Raw genomic sequence first — 23,100 nt, forward strand, 5'->3', positions numbered from 1 at the left:
GAGAATTTGCAGGGTCCTTTGGAATTGATTACATATTTGATTATTTTGAAATATTTTTCAACAATGGTCCATATATTTTTGTTTTCATTTTAGAACAAAATCCAGTCTCATAGCAGAGGAGAATATAATGTTTACAGCACCTTCCAGAGCCATGAACCAGAGTTTGACTACTTGAAAAGTTTAGAAATAGAAGAAAAGATCAACAAAATTAGGTGGTTACCCCAGAAAAATGCTGCTCAGTTTTTATTGTCTACCAATGGTAAGTATATGTATTTTCTTTCCATGTGCCCACTGTGTGTACCTGTTGCACATAATCCTGTAGACTAGAAGAGGACTCATCATTTAACAGAGATACTTTTTTTTTTTTTTTTTAAGACGGGGTCTCGCTCTGTCGCCCGCGCTGGAGTGCAGTGGCCAGATCTCAGCTCACTGCAAGCTCCACCTCCCGGGTTTACGCCATGCTCCTGCCTCAGCCTCCCAGGTAGCTGGGACTACAGGCGCCCGCCACCTTGCCCGGCTAAGCGTTTTTTGTATTTTTTAGTAGAGACGGGGTTTCACCGTGTTAGCCAGGATGGTCTCAATCTCCTGACCTCGTGATCCACCCATCTCGGCCTCCCAAAGTGCTGGGATTACAGGCTTAAGCCACTGCGCCCGGCCTAACAGAGATACTTTTAAAAAGGACTTTTTTTCTATACAGAATATAAACTCTACTTTTTTACTGTTCACTTGCAGTTTTTAGATTCTCTGAAAGATTCTCAGATAGCAATTTTTTGTTTACTACACCCCCAATTTGTAGCGAAAAGAATGGACTGCTATACCATTGGATTTAGGTCAGGTACTATTTCTGCTAGTTCTCAGTCTCCTAATCTTGGGCAGGTTACTAACACTGAATTGAATTTTCCTCAGCAGCAAAGTAGAGATAGTAATTTTTTATTATAGTATTATTATGAATATTAAGTAACTCTTCACATATGTCATGAGTACAAGTGCTCAATAAATGTTAATTTATTCCTCCTTTTTAAGTGTTCCTGAACTCTACACAGAGTATTTGTAACTGCAGATACAAAATAATACTCAAAGGATGGTCTCCATTCAGATCACTCTTCTTACTTGACTACCTATTAGCGTATTGCCTTCTTCCCAGCAATCCACATGGCTGGAAGGAGATTCCTCTCCTACTGTTTTACTTGCCCAGGGAAAAGGTTTTTGTTGTTTTTTGAGACAAAGTCTGTCGCCCAGGCTGGAGTGCAGTGGTGTAATCACAGCTCACTGCAACCTCGACCTCCCCACCTCAGTCTTCTGAGTAGCTGGGACCCACAGGTGCATGCCACCACACCAGGCTAATTTTTTAAAAACATTTTTTGTAGAGATTGGGTCTCCCGATGTTGCCCAGGCTGGTCTTGAACTCCTGGGCTCAAGCACTCTGCCCCCCTCCTCAGTCTCCCAAAGTGATTACAGGTGTGAGCCACCATGCCTGGCCCAAGAAAAGTTAAGTGAGGATTAAAAGTTAGTAATGACTCTACCAGAATTTGAAATCCTTTATGATAAGTTGGGTTCTTTTTCTTTGTTCTTATAAAAAACTTTTTCCCGTGAATTGTTTGGACTTCGTTGGAGTCTTGAGTCTAAAGGGAATCATTAGAGTGACTGAGGAGATACTTTAGTTTCTTGGTAGCTGTAGTCTATACAAATTTGTGATTAAAACTTTTTTTGAGGTTGGTGCTAGGGTGAGGGGAAACCTCCTCCTATTTTCTCATTCCCTCACTATTAATTTAAAAAGCAAATTTTAACACCTAGACCATAACCATTTGCAGAATATAAACTTAAATGACTTTGGGGATGAAATAGGGGAAGAAATTCAGCACTTCCTCCATCTAATTGATGCCCTTGGTCCACAGTATGAGTTCTTAGAAATGCTGTTCACAAATGTCTGATGCCATCAGTGTTGGCCGCCTCTTGGATGCCCAGTTTTCTGATCATGAAAGCTCCCCCCAGCCAGTCCATTGAGATTCGTACCCTCTGCCTTCTCTCTTTCCACAATAAACTGCATTCCCCTCTCTCGTCCTTATTAGAAGAACAATAAACAGAAGTAACTATTTAAAGCCTGTAACTCACAGCAGCATGGGTGGAGGGAACAGTTTACTCCTGTCATGTGCTAGCTTCTAGTCTGGGGTCAGTTTTAATTTATATGGTAAACTAAGTTACTTCAAATAGCTTCAAATATTTTGTTCTTTGACATCAGATGATACGTAACTAAACCATTTATATAATTTCTACTTTTAGAATAAATGTTCCTAGGGAAGTGTGTTGTTAACATTTTATATATTGGAATGTTTTGTGGCAATTTATTTCTTATAGGGCTACATCCGTTTTTTTATAAAGAGGACTTTTTAAATGTAGGCTGAGGTCAAGAGAATAGTTTACTTGCATGCTCATCATCCACTTCCGACACTCCTCAGTTCATGGTCAATTTGTGTCTCAAATCCTTCTCCTTCCTCTTCTCTTCAGTGTTATTTGGAAGCAAATCCCATTTCAACTTGTGTGGATTAAATCTTATTTGAAGACATTAGAGAATGCGTTGTAGATTTTTGTCTTTTGTTTCTTAACACTAAGTAAAATACAACTAACTGGGGGCTGCATTTTTTAATGCTAAAAATAGTGCTTAATAATAGGGTCCAATGTGGAAGGATAGAGCAGATTATGACAATCGTAGGAACTGTTGTGTCTGGGTATGATGGGAAAAGGATGGGAGGAGTAGGACTTTATTTGAAAAACTAGAAGGAAATTTAGAGAAAAATGTCAACGTCTGTTGATTCTGAGTGATACCTTTTATATTTTGTGTATTTTTCTCTGTGAGTTTTTTCTGTAAGCATAGTACCACCACCACCCTCCGCCCCGCGCCCCCCCCCCCCCCCAGTGTAATGGGGTCTATATAAAAACTACGACTGTGGGAGAAAGGTGGAAAATAGTACCAAACTTTCCAGGTTTGATTAACCAAAATTAATCTTAAAAAAATCTTTGCATTGGCTTTCCATGATCATTATATGAACTGGGTTTCCCAGATGATTTTTATTTAAAGGACCTCATAGTCACCTTATAACTTGAGTTAATTTAATGTTCCTTCAAGCGTTTTCTCTTTCTCCTTAATCTTCTTTTGCCTCTCTGAATTCTCATTAATTCCCCTACGTGGCAGAAAACATGAAACTGACCTGTTGACCATGAGTCTTACATATATAAATAATATAAAGTATACTCATAAATAGGATGTGTCTTAACTGCTTGATAAGAAGTTTTTAGGGTGTTACATAAAGCTGCATTCTCACAAAGGAAACGGCAGCGTGGTTTTCCCTGCTCATACCCTCTGCTTGTGGTAAGAGGAACTCTCTTCTTCTGCAGCTTCTCCAATGCCTTTAGTTATTATTGTTGATAATTCAGGGGACCACCACAGAGTGGTCGTTTTGGAAGGAACAGATCTTGAGAATCTAATAACCCCTCCACTGAAAACTGTGTTTTTACATAATCTTACATACAGTTTTATGGAGTTTGATTATTCTCACATACCTTGTTTTATGAGCCAATAAAACATCACTGCTATAGAACATAAGGATTCCAATTTTTTTTTTTGAGACGGAGTCTTGCTCTGTTGCCCAGGCTGGAGTGCCAGTGGTGCTATCTCGGCTCACTGCAAGCTCCGCCTCCCGGGTTCACGCCATTCTCCTGCCTCAGTCTCCCGAGTAGCTGGGACTACAGGCACCCACCACCACGCCCGGCTAATTTTTTTGTATTTTTAGTAGAGATGGGGTTTCACCATGGTAACCAGGATGGTCTTGATCTCCTGACCTCGTAATCCGCCCACCTCGGCCTCCCGAAGTGCTGGGATTACAGGCGTGAGCCACCATGCCCAGCCTTAGGATTCTGATTTAAAATTTATGTCATATTTATTAACATACTAATTTATTTCCTGCCTGCCTTGTCCCCCCTGTACTGAAAAATGTATCCTAATTCGTTATGTGTCCTGTGTTTGTGTTAATGGAAAAAATATTTTTTAAAGAGCTTTCTTCCTGTAAACAATATTAGGTACCACAAACTAATTTCATCTCATCTGAAAGTTTCATAAGTACATTGTGGTTTCTTTATTTGGATCTTTAATAAGGAGGATGGATTTAAACAGGCCACAAGACAACTGGACGAGGGGGTGGGGGTGTTGTCATCCTCATCACAAATACTTTGCAAGTATTTAGAACAGATACTTCTCAAAATACAGATTTAGGCTAGGCTCATATCTATCTATAAATTGTATACACATATAAACTAACACATAGAACATGTATGACTGAAGTACAAGAAAATTATAAGCAAGATCACATAGGGCTTAGAAGAAATAGTAGATTACAGATTATTAAAGTTAGCAGCTTTTCTCTGTTTACACTTCAACATTGAGAAGGGCATCCTTAGAGGTAACTGTCATTCTTCTCTACGATACAGAGACTACCAGGCTAGACTCACTGGCATCTCTCTGAATTGTTTTTAACTGTTTTTATAAAATGGCTTTATATACTGTTTTAAACAATTTTTTATACCATTTTGCTTATGAAAGATCATTAGGAATATGATGCTTTCCTATAAGAATGTTCTTTTACGATTCTAACAGTTTTAAAACAACGTGCATGAGCTTGTAGTGATACAAATAAACAATTGAATGGATAAATGGAGAGAAGGGATGCTTCCTGCAGGAGAATTCTAAATAAGACGTGGATACATACTCTTCCCTACAGGGAGTATAACTTACTTCTCCCTTTAAGTACAGGATGGATTTAGTGACTCACTTCTAAAGAATAGAATATGGCAAGGGTGAAAGAGTCATTGTATAGTGGAGAAGCCTGGCAAACATTGTCTTAACCAAATGACCAAAGTTAACACCACCAGCTGTAAGTCATGTTGATACTGCTGTATGCCCTTGAACAGTGCTGTGAGAAGTCACTTCACCTCTCTGTTCTTTTCCTGAAAACCCATGGTCCCAGTCTGATCATGAGGAAACAGCAGGCAAATCCAGTTGAGGGATATGCTTTCTAGAAAGTACCTCACCGCCAATACTCAAAACTGTCAAGATCAAGAAAAATAAGGAGAGCCTGAGAAACTTAAAGGCAGAGAGACTAAGGAAACTTGATGACTAAATGCAGTGTTGTTTCAATTCTGGAACAGAAAGGGAATGTTAGTGGAAAACCTGGTTAAATCTCCAAATGAAGTCTGTAGTTAATAGTAATATACCAAGTCGATGTCTTAGTTTTGACACACGTACCACGGTTGCGTAAGATGTTGACAGAAGAAACTGGGTAAAGGATATATGGAACACTACAGTTCTTGTAACTTTTCTGTAAATCTGAACTTAATTGTAAAACAAAAGTTTGTTTTTAAACAGATGCCATTTTATATATCCTTGATACCTAGGAATTTGGTTTCTTCTTGAAGGACTTGGGGATGTATGCTTTTAATCAGTTTTCTTCAGGCCCTGTTTCCTACTTCTGAACCCTGATACGAAATTCAATACTGAGCATATATGGAGTATTTGTGTACATGTATGTATAGACATACATGTGTTTGCATATACCACACATGCATATCAAGTTTTTCCCTCTAGCTTTAATTACTTCTAAGGGATAGGAATAGAGACCTGTCTGACTTGATTTGACTATCACATGGAATTTATATGAGTGCCACTAATGTATAAATTTGTGATCTTTGTACTTTATTTCTATGTGTGTGTGGTATTCAGCTGATAATAGGACATATTTTAGTAAGTCAGCTTAGGGTTTTTGTTTTTTTTTTTTTCCATGGAATCCTTTTAGGTGAAATGTGAAATAGCATATTTTAAATGCCTTAAAATGTTTTTCTTCTTCAGTACTACCCTTTTATTTTAAGGACTTGCTTTATTTTCTTCCCAGATAAAACAATAAAATTATGGAAAATCAGTGAAAGGGACAAAAGACCAGAAGGGTATAACCTGAAAGAGGAAGATGGAAGGTATAGAGATCCTACTACAGTTACTACACTACGAGTAAGTACATGAGAATAAAATGTCACAGATAGTGTTTGTATTCATATTATATAGCCCAAATCCTGAGCAGAGCTTGAATAGGAATAATTATAGTCTGTGTCCCCTTTCCCAATAATTCTGTAATCAGGTAGAATATTGAGTAACTCATTTAAACATAGAAACTGACCTACATAGAGGTCTCACTTTGGCCAGGGACAGAAGCAGGACTCAAACACAAGACAGTGTTTCATGCCATCAGACTTCATCTCTCTGGTTTGTCATGTTAGCTACTACAAGGTCAAGTTTCAAGATAAATTTTCTTTGGAAATTAAAAAAGTAGATATAGATCAAATCTTCTAATTGTAGCTAAAAAATACCCAAAGTTAGATGTTATGGGTTAATTTTTTTTTAGCCTCTTTAACTTGAACCATAAACATTTATTGACTTGGCATGTCTTTTAAGCAAAATATTGGAACTAAGAACTGCAAATTCTAATAGTATTGCTGCCAGCAAAAGAAGATATATTATCTACATTGTTCATTTTTCTTCAGCATTTGAAAGGATCAACATCAGTTGCTTTTTAAAACTAAATCTATGTAATATTGTTCTATTTTATGTTCTCAAAAACTAAAATAATGAAGTTTTCTGAATCTTAATTGCTATTTGTAACTGAACCTTTTGTAACTTCTTTTTTTCATGTGTCTTATTGACAGGTGCCAGTCTTTAGGCCTATGGATCTAATGGTTGAGGCCAGTCCACGAAGAATATTTGCCAATGCTCATACATATCACATCAACTCAATTTCTATTAATAGTGATTATGAAACATATTTATCTGCAGATGATTTGCGGATTAATCTTTGGCATCTGGAAATTACAGACAGGAGTTTTAGTATCCATTTGGTTTTCTTTGGTGTTTGGTGAAGAAGGCATGTTGTGCCCATATTGGATTTATTTCATCTCTCCTTAATGAATTTCATTCCTCCTTTTTTATAGTCTATATACATATATGTATAGCAACTTATTTTTTCTTTGTATATGAGTAGTGAAATACTGGAAAAAGTTATTTGCTAAACATAAAGGGCATAATGTATTATTTTAAAATTGGAGTCATGGAATTTTAAGGAATTTGTCTTGTATCTATGGAAATAGGAATTTTTTTTATAATACAGTTTTTTGTTTTAAAAATCAAATTTGTGAGGTCTGTGCATGGTAGCTCATGCCTGTAATCCCAGCGGTTTGGGAGGCTGAGGTGGGAAGATCACTTGAGGCCAGGAGTTCAAGGTTACAGTGAGCTTGATCATGCTTCTACACTCCAGCTTGGATGACAGAGCAACACCCTGTCTCTAAAAAATTTTTTTTTCTTCTAATCAAATTTGTGGAGTATTGTGTTTGAATTTTTTATTGTAAAAATAGTCTCGGCCAGCCGCGGTGACTCAGCTTGTAATCCCAACACTTTGGGAGGTCAAGGCAGGTGGATCACCTAAGGTCAGTAGTTCAAAACCAGCCTGGCCAACATGGTGAAACCCCATCTCTACTAAAAATACAAAACATTAGCTGGGCATGGTGGCACGTGCCTATAGTCTCAGCTGAGTTAGGAGAATTGCTTCAACCTGGGAGACAGAGGTTGCAGTGAGCTGAGATTGTGCCATTGCACTCCAGCCTGGGCAACAAGAATGAAACTGTCTCAAAAAATATATATAGAGAGAGAGAGAGAGAGAGAGTGTGTCTCATTAAGATTAGAAAAAGAAATTCACTCAAGTCATGATGCATGATTGGGTCAATAAAAATATTCTTTTGAGGCCGGGCACAGTGACTCACGCCTATAATCCCAGCACTTTGGGAGGCCGAGGTGAGGCTGGTGGATCATGAGGTCAGCAGTTCGAGACCAGCCTGGTCAATATAGTGAAACCCCGTCTCTACCAAAAATAGAAAAAAAAATAAAAAATTAGCCCGGTGTGGTGGTGTGCGCCTGTAATCCCAGTTTCTCGTGAGGCTGATGCAGGAGAGTCACTTGAACCTGGGAGTCGGAGGCTGCAGTGAGCTGAGATTGTGCCACTGTACTCCACCCTGGGTGACAGAGTGATACTCTAAAAAAAAAGTTTTAATCCCTTTGGAATTTATACTAATAAAAACAGTGGAGTACAATTCAGAATTAATACTTTTGCATAGGTCCCTGAATGGGTTTTAGGTTTGAGAAATGTAGAACTATATTTGCCCTTTTTTCTAAGTGGAAATTCCTTAATAAAATGTTATCTAGACATTGTGGATATCAAGCCTGCCAATATGGAAGAGCTGACAGAGGTGATTACAGCAGCAGAATTTCATCCAAACAGCTGTAACACATTTGTATACAGCAGCAGTAAAGGAACTATTCGGCTATGTGACATGAGGGCATCTGCCCTCTGTGATAGACATTCTAAATGTAAGTTTATTGTATCTTTCCTTAAAATGATTACATATTCTGTTTGTCTGAAATAAGCCTCAGATATGATAAGTACAATTACAGAGGTTTACAAGTCTTAAACCTGTGTGTCCAGAGCCACTTGTACCCTTGGTAATCTGCCTACCTTCTCATGAGGCCTTCCAGGTTATTCCCTGGAAGCATGTATAGTCAAGCTCTCTTGGGGGGCATGTCTGTTGATAATATAGACAAGGAATGTATTTCTTGTGGAATGCTGCTGCTGTTTGGTAACTTGTGGTTGGGCTCTCTAACCTCGTATTCAAGTAGAGCTGCTCCTTTCTTTCCCATCCTCCCTTCCTATTTTGAGCTTTCTAGGAAGATTTCTTCTGAGAAGAGGTTTCCTTGGCTTAAAAAAACAAAAACAACTTTGGTTTAAAAACTTCAGGATACAGTATTCTTGTCTTGTTGAATATTAACTCATGAAAATTGATACATGCCTGTTACCACAATAATTTTACCTGGCTACTAGAAAATAAAATCCTGGTATGAATTTGGGATGGGCGAGGATGGTGTGTTTCTCATGGTGATGAATATAGGCAGTGAGTGAGGCATATTGCAGGAATATACCAATAAACCTGGTGCACTGAAGTCAGAAGTCCCAGGTGAGTCTGGTTCTAAATTAGTCATGACTGGAAGTATACTGAATACTTACACATCTTCAACTTCAATATTCAATTATCCTAAGAAGCTTTCAGGAGAAAACTAGCCAGAGAGATGTTTTTCAGTTCTTTATTAGCCTGGTATTTTACCTCACTTGTAGGGAGTTTGTGAATGGTTGTTTAGGAAATGCTTTGTCCAAGCCAGAATATTGTACCTTGCCCTTTTTGTGTTGTTTTGTTTTGTTTTTAGTGTTTGAAGAACCTGAAGATCCCAGTAACAGGTCATTTTTTTCCGAAATCATCTCCTCTATTTCGGATGTAAAATTCAGCCATAGTGGTCGATATATGATGACTAGAGACTATTTGTCAGTCAAAATTTGGGACTTAAATATGGAAAACAGGCCTGTGGAAACATACCAGGTATTTGCAGTTTTTTCTTTCAATGAGCATATACCCTGTTTACTTTGAAGTGTTTATAGAGAAGGATTTTGTTACTAGGTTTTAATCCCTGTATGGTGTTGGTTCACCATTAGGCCTTTTCCCTCAGAGATCTATGAGTATGTTGCTTTTCCTTATGTTAAATGTATGTATACTTACATAGGTTGTGTCTTCTCTTGAGTTTGCAGTTAAAGTGTGATTTACCCATTTGGTTCAGTATTGACATTTTTTTTTTCCTGCCGCTATGTACATTTAAAGTGAGGAAGGAAGAGCACCCCTCATTAAGGTCTGGGCAGGAAGAGGATTGGGGAAAATGGCCAGTCCTAGTAGAGGTGCATCTGCTCAGGTTGTGGGAGTAGTTCAACTAGAGATTAAACTTGGTGTGCCAAGTCAAATGGACTGGTGTTCTGCCTTTTGGCAGATAACTGTTGTCTTCAGCTAAAGGAGAAGGGCTTGAAAGCCTTAGCAGATAGCTTTAGGAGTTGCCTATCCGTTGTTGGATATCAGTTCTTGATTCTCTTATCAGCCAGCCACTACTATTTATCTGTGTCCACTACATCAAACAAAAGAGAATGAAGTACACAGTCTGGAACAGGGTGAGGGCCAGCACAAACCTGTACTAGGCCCTAGACTGCAGTGTTGAAATCACTTAACTCTCTTTTATACATATACTTTCTGTATGTTATATATTCTCAATAGACTTGGAAGTATGTTTCTCAAACTTTTAGATCCTCTGACAAACAAACCAAGATTGTTTTTGATATGTGAAATTTCAAAATAAATACTGCACTGAAACAAAAGCCAAAAAGACAAAATACTGCTTTGCTTTTCAAAATATAGTTCACTATTGAGCAACACGGATTTGAACTGCATGGGTTCACTCATACAGATTTTTTTTTTCAACCAATGCACATTTGAAAATACAGTATTTGAGGGATGCAAACCCCTCAAATATATGGAGAGCCAAAACTTCATGTGTGGGTTCCGCAGGGCTAACTGCAGATTTGGGCATCCCTGGGGTTCCTGGAACTGATCCCTCATGTATACTGAAAAAAGACTTATGTTTGTGTAACTGCCAAGATTGATACATCTAGTTACCCTCACCACCATTTCATTCCCATTGAGAAGAATTGATTTGAACCTTAGCTCCATACTGATGTATAGTGGGAAACCCTGTAACATGCATTCTAAAATGTTGCTAAATTATGATCTACCTAATTTTACCTGATTTGCTACTTTTCTACCTATAATCAATTGGAGTGATTAAAAGTAGTCACATTATAGGCAAACGTATCTTATATAGATAAAACTATTTTTATTGAATTTGTACAAGCGTCTTCCCAAGTTTTGTGTGATTGAAGGGTATTTTTTTCTTACTGATTTTTTTGTGTTACATGCTCAGTTTTGGTCCTGACCCCACATGAGTTGCTTTTCCTCTGTATTACAGATTTTCACTTTATGTCACAGAGACATGGCCTGAATCATTCCTCTATATTTAAAGTTAAAATGGACACTGTTTAAGTTTAGATTGTTTCATATAGAATAGAGAATTCTAAGCATTTAGAAGGTACCTACTCATTTCTGTCATTTCTCCTTAAGTAGCTCCTTAAAAAGAGATGGTGAAATATAGACACTTCTTTTTTCCTTTGAGTTACAACAAATACTTTGGAACTTTTCTTTGTAATTAATATTAATGTTGAAATATGTCATATTTCTCAGGCTACTTTTTAAATATGAGATTTATTTCTAGTTTATCCTTTTTTGACATTAGTAAATACAGAATTGTATAATTCAAAAAATAGAGGCACAGCTTTGTTTGCTTTTGACATTGTATAAATAATATGTGATACAATCAAATTTTTAATAATATATGCCCAGGATAACCATATAATTTATCACCAAACCAAGGCATGGTTACACTATGCATACATGTGCATTTATAATTGGAAATACAGGCTTCAGTCAAATTTATGCCCAGAAAATGGTATTTAAGAAAGAAATAGGCACAGTTCCAGTGTTGTTATCAGTAGTTAATGGACTGAAAGCCAAGAATAGTGATATTCAGATATTGCTGTAATGTTCTTTTATTAGTCTCTTAACTGTGCCATTTTCAAGTGTTTTTGGCCTGAATGTTTTATGCAGGCTTATAAAGGTTATGTGTGCCATGCCCAGAATGGAGTTTTCCTTCGTCATACCAGTAGGAAAATGTGCCTCCCTGAAGGGCTTGTGTGTTTTGTAAAAGGACAAAATGCCTTTATTGTTACTGAGAAGATTGAGATTAATAGGTTTAAAAGGTTTGTTTGTGTGTCTGTATATGCCCTTTTTTTCTTTTTAAAAATACGGACTTGTTAAATCATTTTCCTAATTTCAGTGCAGTATATTTGTATTTTTTCCCCAGGTGCATGAATACCTCAGAAGTAAACTCTGTTCACTATATGAAAATGACTGCATATTTGACAAATTTGAATGTTGTTGGAATGGATCTGACAGGTAATTGATTTTAAGTCAAACCTCTCAAATGTGAATTTTATAAAGAAAAGAAATTTAACTATTTCATTCCAGGTCCTAACTTCATTTGTCTCTAGGGATTCCTTGAAATAAATTTACTGATCTTAGATATAGCACGGCCATACTGGCAGATAAAAATTAAGCATTGTATTTCACTAGTAAATATAAAAGTACACAAATTCTAGGTAATCTAAATTATTTAAATGTCTAGAATTTTCTCTTATGAACCAGATCACATTTCTGACATGCTAATCATTAAAACAGTGAAGCTTCAGCTTGGTTGTTATTCTACCATTAAACTGTTTTAGAAACATTCAGGCGGCAGATAATTCATTTGAATTGTTAGAGACACCAGGTTTTCCAGATGCTACCTTAATACCTCATAGAAGTGGTCTTTCATATGTATCTTATGCATGATGTTAACCATAATATATATGGTTAAAATATTAGGAGTAGTTATCCTTTGCTTTTTGTAATTTCCAGTTTTGCTGTAGTGTAATTCCTTTTTAGTATTCATTTTTAGTAAAATGTTACCGTTATTTAAAGATAAAGTCAGTCTTTGAGTCTTTTAGTTGTCTGTTTATTTGCCACTATGTTCCAGTAGAACAGAAAGTAGTAAAACATAATTTTTGGAATTAAACTGACATTTACAGTAATTAGAGATACTTGAACAGTTTTATCACAGAGCTTAATATGATTCCGATTTCATGGTGTTACGTGTTACAAAGAATAATAGAACTTACAGAATGTCTTCTTTCATCTGGCTTTTAAAATTACCTGATTTTTGACATGATGAGAGGACTAGTAAACTATTACTACTAGTAAACTAGTAGAGCTCTATTGGTAGCAAACATTGCCTTTGAGTGCCACTACTAAACCTGAGGCATCAAGAAAGAAGGAAAGGGAAGAAGAAAGAAGGAAAAGGAAGAAGAAAAAAAAAGATTAACAAATTTGAAGAGTAAAGAGATACTGAACTAGGGTGTGGCGCACAGCTACAACTAGTTCTTCCTTGTATTGTTTAAGCAGATAATTAGCAGTTGTATGTTATATTATCAGAAAGAAACTTTGTTTTCCTTAATATTAAAATTTTTTTTTTAATTATTCAAACTTAGAGAAAATTTGTTAGAATAACACAAAGAACTCTTGGCCAGCCTTGACCCAAGTTCCCCTGTTGCTGTTTGCTGTATCACGTGGTCTATCCTCTGTTTGTTTATAGCTATATTTGTCCACATAGGTACATGCGCACGTGCTCACACACACACAACTTGTGTGCCACATGGGAATTTACCCCATTTACTCTAGATGTGATGCCCATAACCCTAAATTCTTGAATGAGTATTTCCTGACAAAAACACTTTCCAACATAGTGCAGCATCCAAAGCAACATTCACAGCGATGCAGTACTGCCATCTAATCCACAGACCCACTAAAACTCACCAATTACTGTAACTGTGTCCTTTATGGCACAGAACAGGGTCAGTCTGGTTCAGTATCCAACATTTAGTTGTCATCTCTTGTTAGGCTCCTTTATTCTGAAACAGTTCCTCAGTCTCTCCTTGTCTTTCGTGACCTTAGCATTTTGAAGAACACAGGCCAATTATTTTATAGAATGTTTCCTCGTTATTAGATTCAAGCTATACATTTTTGGCAGGAATACCACAGAAATGCTGACCTAATGATACCTTTTTAAAGTTTCAAATAGCCACAGACTAAATGTCATAATCCATTAAAACACACAAACTCAGATGATATGGGCATGTCAATCTAAATTACATGAGCCATTTTTAAAGAAATACAGTTTTATCTTCAGGGGCATGCATTACCTTGAGTTTGATTAAAGTTGTTGTCAAGTGTTCTTTGGGAATTGACATTACTAAATAGATAATCATTTGTACTCAGTAGGTGACCTTTGTCTGTAAGTATTACTTTGAACAATTCCCCAGTATCCTGTAATCCTTATTTACAATAATAATTTGAACCATGTGGTAAGCAGTGGTAGCAGACCCTTTCCAAATTATTAAAGAGCTTCAAACTTAGGAAGTTTTGTTTGTGAGGATACTAAATAAAGTCGAGCAGGAATGGGTGGCAAATAGAACTGACAGGGAAGTGTCTTGGGCAGCTTAAAAGTTTTGCCACCCCTTTAAACTGATACTTTTACAAATACTTGCTTAAAATGTTTTTAGTGGTAAAAGTAAAATGATGTTCTGTTAATAAAATATTACAGCCTGGGCAATGTAGCAAGACCCTATCTCTACAAAATATTTTAAAATTATCTGGACATGGTAGCGTGTGCCTGTAGTCACAGCTACTCAGGAGACTGAAGTGCAAGGACTGCTTGAGCCCAGGAGGTCTAGGTTGCGGTTGTGGTGAGCTGTGATTGTGCCACCACATTCCAACCTGGGTGACAGAGTGAAACCCGGTCTCAAAAAAATATATATATATATACACACACACACATATATTATGTACCACTTCTCAGGAGCAGATTATAAGCATTTATTAAATGTGATTATCTGAACCAGACAACACCCTGAGAAGATAATTGTTTATTTATTTATGAGACAGTGTCTCACTCTCACCCAGGCTGGAGTGCAGTGGTGCGATCTTGGCTCACTGCATCTCCGCCTCCCAGGTTCAAGCGATTCTCTGGCCTCAGCCTCCTGAGTAGCTAGCACTACAGGCACGTGCCACCACGCCCAGCTAATTTTTATATTTTTTTGTCGTCGTCGTCTTGTTTTGAGATGGAGTCTCGCTCTGTCGCCCAGGCTGGAATGCAGTGGTGCGATCTCGGCTCACTGCAAGCTCTGCCTGCCGGGTTCACACCTTTCTCCTGCCTCAGCCTCCCAAATAGCTGGGACTACAGGCACCCGCCACCACGCCCAGCTACTTTTTTTTGTATTTTTAGGAGAGGCAGGGTTTCACTGTTAGCCAGGATGGTCTCAAATCTCCTGACCTCGTGATCCGCCCACCTCGGCCTCCCAAAGTGCTGGGATTACAGGCATGAGCCACCGTGCCTGACCCAAAACATGTAAATCATAAGATAAAGCATTGGTTTCTTGTGAACAGCTACAGCTACTTCATGCGGGGTTCTTTCATTTTAGAACCTGTGAGTTCCACAGATAGTTGCTCCTTTGAGAAGCTGCCTGGCCTGGTTGATCACATAACCTGTAGTTGCAAAACTATTCAACAAAGATAATTCTGCACTACTAAGAAGTTTTACTTGAGGATGCGGTCAACTTTGGTGATAGTTTTGGTAGCCATGAAAAGGAATAAGCAGCAGAAAACTCAGTTAATTAGTACCATATTTCTGGTTTATTCCAGTGATTGAGTTGATGTCAACAGCCCCGTCCCTTAGTTTAAATCTGCTTGACGTAGCTGTTTCCTATGGTTTAATCACTGAATCATTTTACTTAAAAACAGTTTCTTGTTCTGCTTGTTTGACTGAATGTACTGTCTATTTTCACAGCGTTGTCATGACTGGATCTTACAATAATTTCTTCAGAATGTTTGACAGAAACACAAAGCGAGACATCACCCTAGAAGCATCGCGGGAAAACAATAAGCCTCGCACGGTTCTGAAGCCTCGCAAAGTCTGTGCAAGTGGCAAGCGAAAGAAAGATGAAATAAGTGTTGACAGCCTAGACTTCAATAAGAAAATCCTTCACACAGCCTGGCACCCCAAGGAAAATATCATTGCCGTAGCTACTACAAACAATCTGTATATATTTCAAGACAAAGTGAATTAGGGTTGGCATTCCTAGCAGAAGAACCCACTTCCTGCTTAGTTGAGATAGTTGAATCTAGCATTCGTTCCTATAAAAGAGAGAGGTCCATTGTGGCGCCCCTTTCCAGTGTTTGACAGTGTGCCATTCGACAACACATTGTTATAGCTACATGGAGAAAGCTCTGTGGATTCATCACTGTGGTGTTCTCCATGTCTGCTAGCCATTTAGGTAAGGGTAGGGCACTTTTAATTTAAATGACTTCTTGCACCATCTTGCCTAATGGACTAGATTGGACTGTATCAACATTGATTTACTCCACTTTTTATGCCTTCCATTGTGATGACGTCAAACACAGTGAAAGCCTTCAGTCATGCTATGGGATTTAATTGTGTATCCTCATTACTGTATCATTTGTGGGGTACACCCCTTCCCCCTTTTTTTAAATTAAATACAGCTCATTCTTACTGTGGCTTGTAGCATTCCTCCTCTTCTGGCCTCCTGGACTCCTCCCCTTCATCTCTCTTACCCTTGCCCCCTCCACCCGGTCTTAGTGGTGGTATATTAAAAAAAGAAAGAATGAAAGCACACAAAATGAGTCAGTTTGGGGTCAGTGGTATAAAGGGGGTATATGTTGCGAACAAATGTTTTAATAACAGTTGGCTGTAATCACTCCTCGCCGTGTCTGGCACTGAAAATAAGGAAAAAAAACCTACTACTGAATAAAAGTGACAAAGAATGGAGAATCTGGTTTTCTTTTTCTTTTTAACCTACCTTTTGTAGCCAATATTTTGTGTCATACCTTTGGGCACAGTGAAACAAAATGGGTTTTCATTGTTTTATTGGTATTTTTGTTAATTATTTTTAACAAGTGTTCTTTTACATGCAGGAGGAGAGGTATTGGTTCTCTATGAACATATTTTGAATATATATTGGTTTTATTAAGGATTTCACAATCTATAAATGCTACTAGTTGTTTTTTTTCTTTTTACCGTCATCATGAGGGTATTGGATACGTTGTATCTCTATTTAACTCATTATCTGTTAATGAAATTGTTGTAAATGGGAACCAAATTTGTAGAACTTAATTTCTACTTTTTACAATGCTTAATTTCATTTTTGCCTTACTAGTCAGACTTATACAACATTTTTAACAAGTTAGAACTTTTTTTGTCATTCAGTCATATAAAATAGCAGAAAACTAACATCAAGTGACGACAATGCACTAAATACTTTTTTTGTATTTTACTGCTATCAAATCAGAATGAAATATACTTTACCATAGATATTTTGCTTCTATTTTTGGTTTTCCAAAGCTATATTAAAGACAAATTTTTAAAGGTACAGCATTCAAAAAGTGCTTAATGAACTCCAACAGCTGCCTCAAAAATCTGTATATGAGTACATTTTCCCTAAGCAGTGATACATTATCCAAAGATGAAGAGTGCTCCTATTTTTAATAGGTAGAATGTACCTTTGTCAGTCTTGCAGAAGCTTTAATGGAGAAGAAATGGACTTTATTTTTGAAAGGTGAAATGAACAGGCATTTATATTATTAGAGAATGGTAGTTTTATTTTGGTTGAACGTAATGTAACAACCTTGAATTTCAGAGGACTCTGAGTGCTTCTATGTCCACTACCTATTGTTCTATTCTTCAATAATGAAAAAGAATTCAATGAGCCGACCGTGATTCCCTCTATTACAAATAATATGTCTTGTAAGTTAGCATTTTTAGCACACAGGAGAAATTTTATGTAATAAAATTACTGTATCTCTTGGATTTAACAAATTTGTATTTGAACACATTCTATGTCTGATAATTCTTAATGGCACTTTTACTAATTTATTTGGGGATCTTGGGTACATTCTTAATTTGTGCTATTTATTCTTCACACTTGACTTGCAAGTGGGATATTCCCCTGCCACAAGTGTCCAACAGTGATATACTTCCTGTGTTGTGACTGGACAGTTTTCCAGATCTTTTTTGGGAGATTTTCCTACAGTTTGGTTGTATGTCTTGAGATAACACCACTAAACAGCTCTCAGAAATTCTTTTTTGATTGATCAGTAGCTATGATGATTCTCCTCCATGACACTAAGGATTAGTTTATATATTTAAGAGAAATAATTGCTAAAATTAAAATGCCTCTATCAAGGAATGCTATTATAAATTATTGTTAACATTCTCAAGTATTAATTTTTTAATCTCATTGGTGTAGCAAACTCTAAGCCCAGCCACTCATTTTACATGGCCATGGTTAATCTTTTTATTAATAAAAATTATACTTAGAATAAACTTAGTCTTGTCAAGTTGCTTGTATTTCCTATTCTCTTGCTACTAATATACATGCACATACTCCATCTCTTAACCTTTTAGGAGAGATTGTGGTAGGAAAAGGACTTTCATTCTATTAACCTCTTTTGATCTTTACTTAGTGGCTGGGCAATAAGAAGAATTATTTTATAAACCTGACTAAATATACGTTTATGCAACCATTAACTGGTGGATGGTAAGCTTCTGTGCAGCCCTCCGTCTCCTGGGATTAAAAAAAAAAAAAAAGCGTCCAGTCTGGCGTGGTGGCTCACACCTGTAATCCCAACACTTTGGGAGGCCAAGGTGGGTGAATCACCTGAGGTCAGGAGTTCAAGACCAGCCTGGCCAACATGGTGAAACCCTGTCTCTACTAAAAATATAAAAATCAGCCGGATGGTAGCACGTGTCTAATCCCAGCTACTCCGGAAGGTGAGGCAGGAGAATTGGCTTGAACCTGGGAGGCAGAGGTTGCAGTGAGCCAGGATTGCGCGACTGCACTCCAGTCTGGGCGACACAACAGGACACCGTCTCAAAAATGTACCCATGCACTCTTTTCCTTTCAAAATGAAGAGAATTTTAAAACCTTAAATGTGAGTTATTCTGGTTAGAGGAATGTCTACAGCAAGCCAGAGATAGGAAAGCAGCTTCTCTGATTCAATGTGTGACTATTTTTTGAGTAAGGTGCTAATTAAGAAGTTGCACATAGGAAAGCTATGCAGTACTGTTAAAGAATTTTTAGTGATATTTAAACCCTTCTAAGGGAATATTGCTTGAGCATCTTTACCACACATAAATTCAAATGTAGATAGTATTGTGCACTTCCAGAAGAACAAACCCATCTCCCCTCGGCCCAAAAGATGGAAAAGATAGGCATATGCAGCGTAGTCAAGAATCAAGTCAGTTTACTTGTGCATTTGAGAGCACATGTATTTTAGTATCTTATCTGTTCAGATGGTGATAGTTTAAGCTCTGCGTGTATGTCTTAATGTGGTTAAAAAGGGGGTTTGACGCACCTCTTCCCCCAAAAAAAGCCTTGAAAAATGACCCTGCTTCATTTTGTAATTATGCGTGAGGTCAAAACATTACAACTCATTTAGTATTAATCAAATACTTAGCGATTCTGCAGTCTTGAGGTGTTCTCAGATGCCAAAGATACTGTTTGTAACTGAGATTGTCTCAACATTTTATTCCATAGTGGTATTAGACTGGAACCTCTTACCTCTGTATTAGAATGAAGAAACACCCACTTTACAGGCTTAACGTTAGTAAGTCTCTTGCTAGCTCAGTGTATCAAAGAGAAGGCACTACAAAGCTGTTTCCTCTAAAAGGAATTTGGCAAACTGGCATAAGGGGAAAAGCTAATATTTTTCAATGTTCAGTGTTTTTTCAAATGTTCTACTCATGCTCCTTTGTAATCTGAATAGCAACAAGTTCTTCGAGGACTTTCCCACTAGAGGGCAATGGTGGGGAGCATTGGCTCATGCCTGTAATCCCAGCACTTTGGGAGGCTGAGGTGGGAGGATCACTTGAGACCAGCCTGGGCAACAAACCAAGACCCCATCTCTACAAATAAAAGATGAATTTTAAGAAATATATTTTAAGAAACCACTAGGGGGTGATCGTTAAGTTTTGAGCAGCAATGATGGGGTGTTTTTAAGAATGTATAAACGGGAGTCTTTCTGTACTGGAAGAGCTTCATTAATAAAAAGAAAATCAGGGACCAAATACAGGATATTGTGTGCCCCAAACCACTGTTCACTATGACCCTCGAGTAAATATTTGAGAAATCAATGATGGAGGGGAACACAAATGCCAACTGTGAAGTCATTACTTACATTGTACTACAATAAAGTCATACAATATACAATAAAGTAGTACAACATAAGTAATGACATCACAGTTGGCATCTGGGTACGCCCAGCTAAGTTTTGTATTTTGCAAGTGTTGAGTGGTTTGCATCAATGTTCATGAAGGATACTGATCTACAATTTTTTTATATTTTAATGTCACTGTAGTGTAATGCTGATCTCATAAAATGAATTTTCCTCTCCTGTATTATTGAAGAATATGGACAAAATTGGTATAATTTCTTCCTTCAGTGTTTGGTAGAATTTGCTAGTGACAAATTATTAAATACCATTCTATCAAAGGTGACATCACTGAGTCACTCTGTAAGGAGAACAACATTTGTCTCTTCAGAATTGAAATGTATTTCTGCTCTATTCACTAAATCGATTGCCCAGCAGTTAACAGAATGAAGCATTATAATTTGAGTTTGTCAAACACCATTTTGCTTTCTTACAGTATCTTTGAAAATGTTAATTTGTTAGCCCAAATCTATATCAAACTTTTGTTGCCCAACACAACTTACCAATGCCTAAAAAGGTTCACTGATCAGGTAATACAGTTGTTAAGTAACACAGAGCTAAGTGGTTAGGATGTGCTGGACTGCCATACTAGGAATCCTGTGAGTTTAAGAAAATACGATAATGATAATTGCTTTTTGAGCCAGGGTCTCACTCTGTCACCCAGGCTGTAATGCAGTGGTCTGATCATGGCTCACTGCAGCCTCAACCTCTTGGGCCCAGTCCTCTCATCTCAGCCTCCCAAGTAGCTGGGACTACAGGTACCTGCTACCATGCCCAGCTAACTTTTTTAAAAAGTTTTTGTAGAGATGTTGCCCAAGCTAAGCTTGAATTCCTGGGCTCAAGCGATCCTCCCGTGTCCACCTCCCAAAATGCTGGGATTAGAGGCATGAGCCACCACTGTGCCCAGCCTAGAAAATAGAAACTTCTCCCTCCTCCTCTCCCCTTCTTCCCTTCTCTCATCCTTACTTCTTTCTGTCCACTGGCAGCCAAGTGCTGACCTATTTGTACACAAGTTTATCTGGTTATTGGATGACAATGCCTCTCAACAGTCACTCCTCCACTCAACTACACTAACTCCCCTTCCTTCTGTAACCATTTGAGTTTGTGCCTCCTCTTTTGCTTTAAAATTACGACCAAACCAGGCAAAACTACTTGTAATTGGATGTGGTATTATGGAATCAATGCTCAAAAGTTTAATATAATTATTGTAAAACATGTTGCAGAGCACAGCATTGTTCCTGTTTTTCTTTTTTCTTTTTCTTTTTCTTTTTATTTTATTTTATTTTATTTTTGAGACAGTCTTACTCCATCACCCTAGCTGAAGGGCAGTAGGCAGTGGTGCGATCACAGTTCACTGCCACCTTAAACCCTGAGCTCCGGTGGTCCTCCCACCTCAGCCTCCCGGGTAGCTGGGACTACAGACGTGCACCACCACGCCCTTTTGTATTTTTTGTAGAGATGGTGTTTCATCATGTTGCCCAGGCTGGTCTTGAATGCCAGTGCACTCCAGCCTGGGCAACAGAACAAGACTCTGTCTCTAAACAAATAAATAATTGGTAGGGCAAGTATATTACCTTATTATCAAAATTAATCATCTTAATAAATCAAGAAATAGTATTTGTATCCAGTAGCTATTGCCACAATCAAGTAAGAGAAGTACAACTGTATCTAAAATGAGAAAAGTAAATATTAAGTGGGGATATCAGCTGGGCATGGTGGCTCATGTCTGTAAGCCCAACACTGGGGGAGGCCAAGGTAGGTGGATCACGTGAGGTCGGGAGGTAAGACCAGCCTGGCCAACATAGTGAGACCCCATCTTTATTACTAAAAATACAAAAAAGCTGGGCATGGTGGTACATACCTGTAATCCCAGCTACTCAGGAGGCTGAGGCACAAGAATCACTTGAACCCAGGAGGTAGAGGTTGCAGTGAGCTGGGATCCTGCCACTGCACTCCAGCCTGGGTGACAGGGTGAGAACCTATCAAAAAAAAAAAAAAAAAAAAAAGGATATGATCACCTAAAAAATGGGTAGTAGAGGTAAAGGAGGAAGAAGAGGAATTATACTAATTTCATTACTGTTCCTTGCTGGGCATTAAAAGAAACTAAGGAAAAGAAGGATTAGGAGGATTATATAAATATATAAAGGTAGTTAACTGAACAAAAATTAAAATTTTATCAGGCGAATACAACTAAGCAACAGTAATAGTAGTAAAAACCCAAACCATGATCTTAGTATTGAGATTGAACTGAGAACAAAATTATGACCACTTTATAGTGATAAACAGGGATAGTTATGAATATCTGTGCATCAACTATAAGGAATGAAGATACAAGAAGAAAGAAACAGGAGTAGAAGATATTAATTTACCTCTTGAAATCCATGACATGTAAAGGGAGGAAAATAATCAACTATATGAAAACTTAAATGACATTAAGATGGTTCCAATAGATACATCAAACCTGATTTTGTGAACACAAACTACACCTTCTTTTCAAATATGGAATAGTCACCAAAAGGAATCGTAAGTTAGGCCCCAGAGAACACCTTAAAAAAAAAAATCCCAAACTAGAAATGGTACAAAAACCAAATCTGACCAGGGAAAAATTCTTAAAATACCCAAATTAATAAAGAATGAAATAAGTATCGAAGATATAAGAAGCTAGGAAAGGATGAGGGTGACTTCAGTGAGTACAGGGTTTCATTGGGGGGTGGGGGGCAGTGTGACAAAAGCGTTCCAAAGTTAGACTGTGATGGTTACGTAACTCTGAATATATTAAAAAAAAATTGAACTTTAAGTGGATGAATTGTATAGTATGTGAATTATATTTCAACGGGGCTGTTAAAAAACAAGAATTAGGAATAATACAACTAGGAAGCAGGAATTCAATTTAAGAGTCAATAAAACAAATGATTAGGTAATATAATCAAGAAAAAAACCTAGGACAAACAACATAAAATAAGAAATAAAGATAACATCCTATAGAAACAGAGATAATCTTCCTAAAAGCACCAGGCCCCAATGTTTCCATAGGGAATTACAACATCTCCTTAAAGAAAGTAATTTCAATGTCATCTACGTAAGACCAGAGAAAAGGAAACCTTCTAACTATTTTCAGTAAAATGAGCATAGTAAGCTGGGCGAGGTGGCTCATGC

The 23,100-nt window shown here is 37.5% G+C and overlaps 1 protein-coding gene across 3 annotated transcripts in view; it reads left to right on the forward strand.

The window, feature by feature from the left end:
* The window catches only part of PPP2R2A (protein phosphatase 2 regulatory subunit Balpha), an 82,174-nt gene extending 64,627 nt beyond the window's left edge, over window positions 1–17,547 (forward strand). For all 3 annotated transcript variants that reach the window (XM_023216764.1, XM_023216766.1, XM_023216765.1), the window contains 7 exons: window positions 94–259; window positions 5,940–6,052; window positions 6,745–6,922; window positions 8,291–8,455; window positions 9,344–9,513; window positions 11,930–12,021; window positions 15,506–17,547. In XM_023216764.1, coding sequence (XP_023072532.1) covers window positions 94–259; window positions 5,940–6,052; window positions 6,745–6,922; window positions 8,291–8,455; window positions 9,344–9,513; window positions 11,930–12,021; window positions 15,506–15,785 — 1,164 coding nt within the window. In that variant the 3' untranslated portion in view covers window positions 15,786–17,547. The remainder of the gene's footprint in view (window positions 1–93; window positions 260–5,939; window positions 6,053–6,744; window positions 6,923–8,290; window positions 8,456–9,343; window positions 9,514–11,929; window positions 12,022–15,505) is intronic.
* Window positions 17,548–23,100: the final 5,553 nt, after the last annotated feature.

Source organism: Piliocolobus tephrosceles, chromosome 7 (assembly GCF_002776525.5).
Source record: "Piliocolobus tephrosceles isolate RC106 chromosome 7, ASM277652v3, whole genome shotgun sequence".
Classification (NCBI taxonomy): Eukaryota; Metazoa; Chordata; class Mammalia; order Primates; family Cercopithecidae; genus Piliocolobus; species Piliocolobus tephrosceles.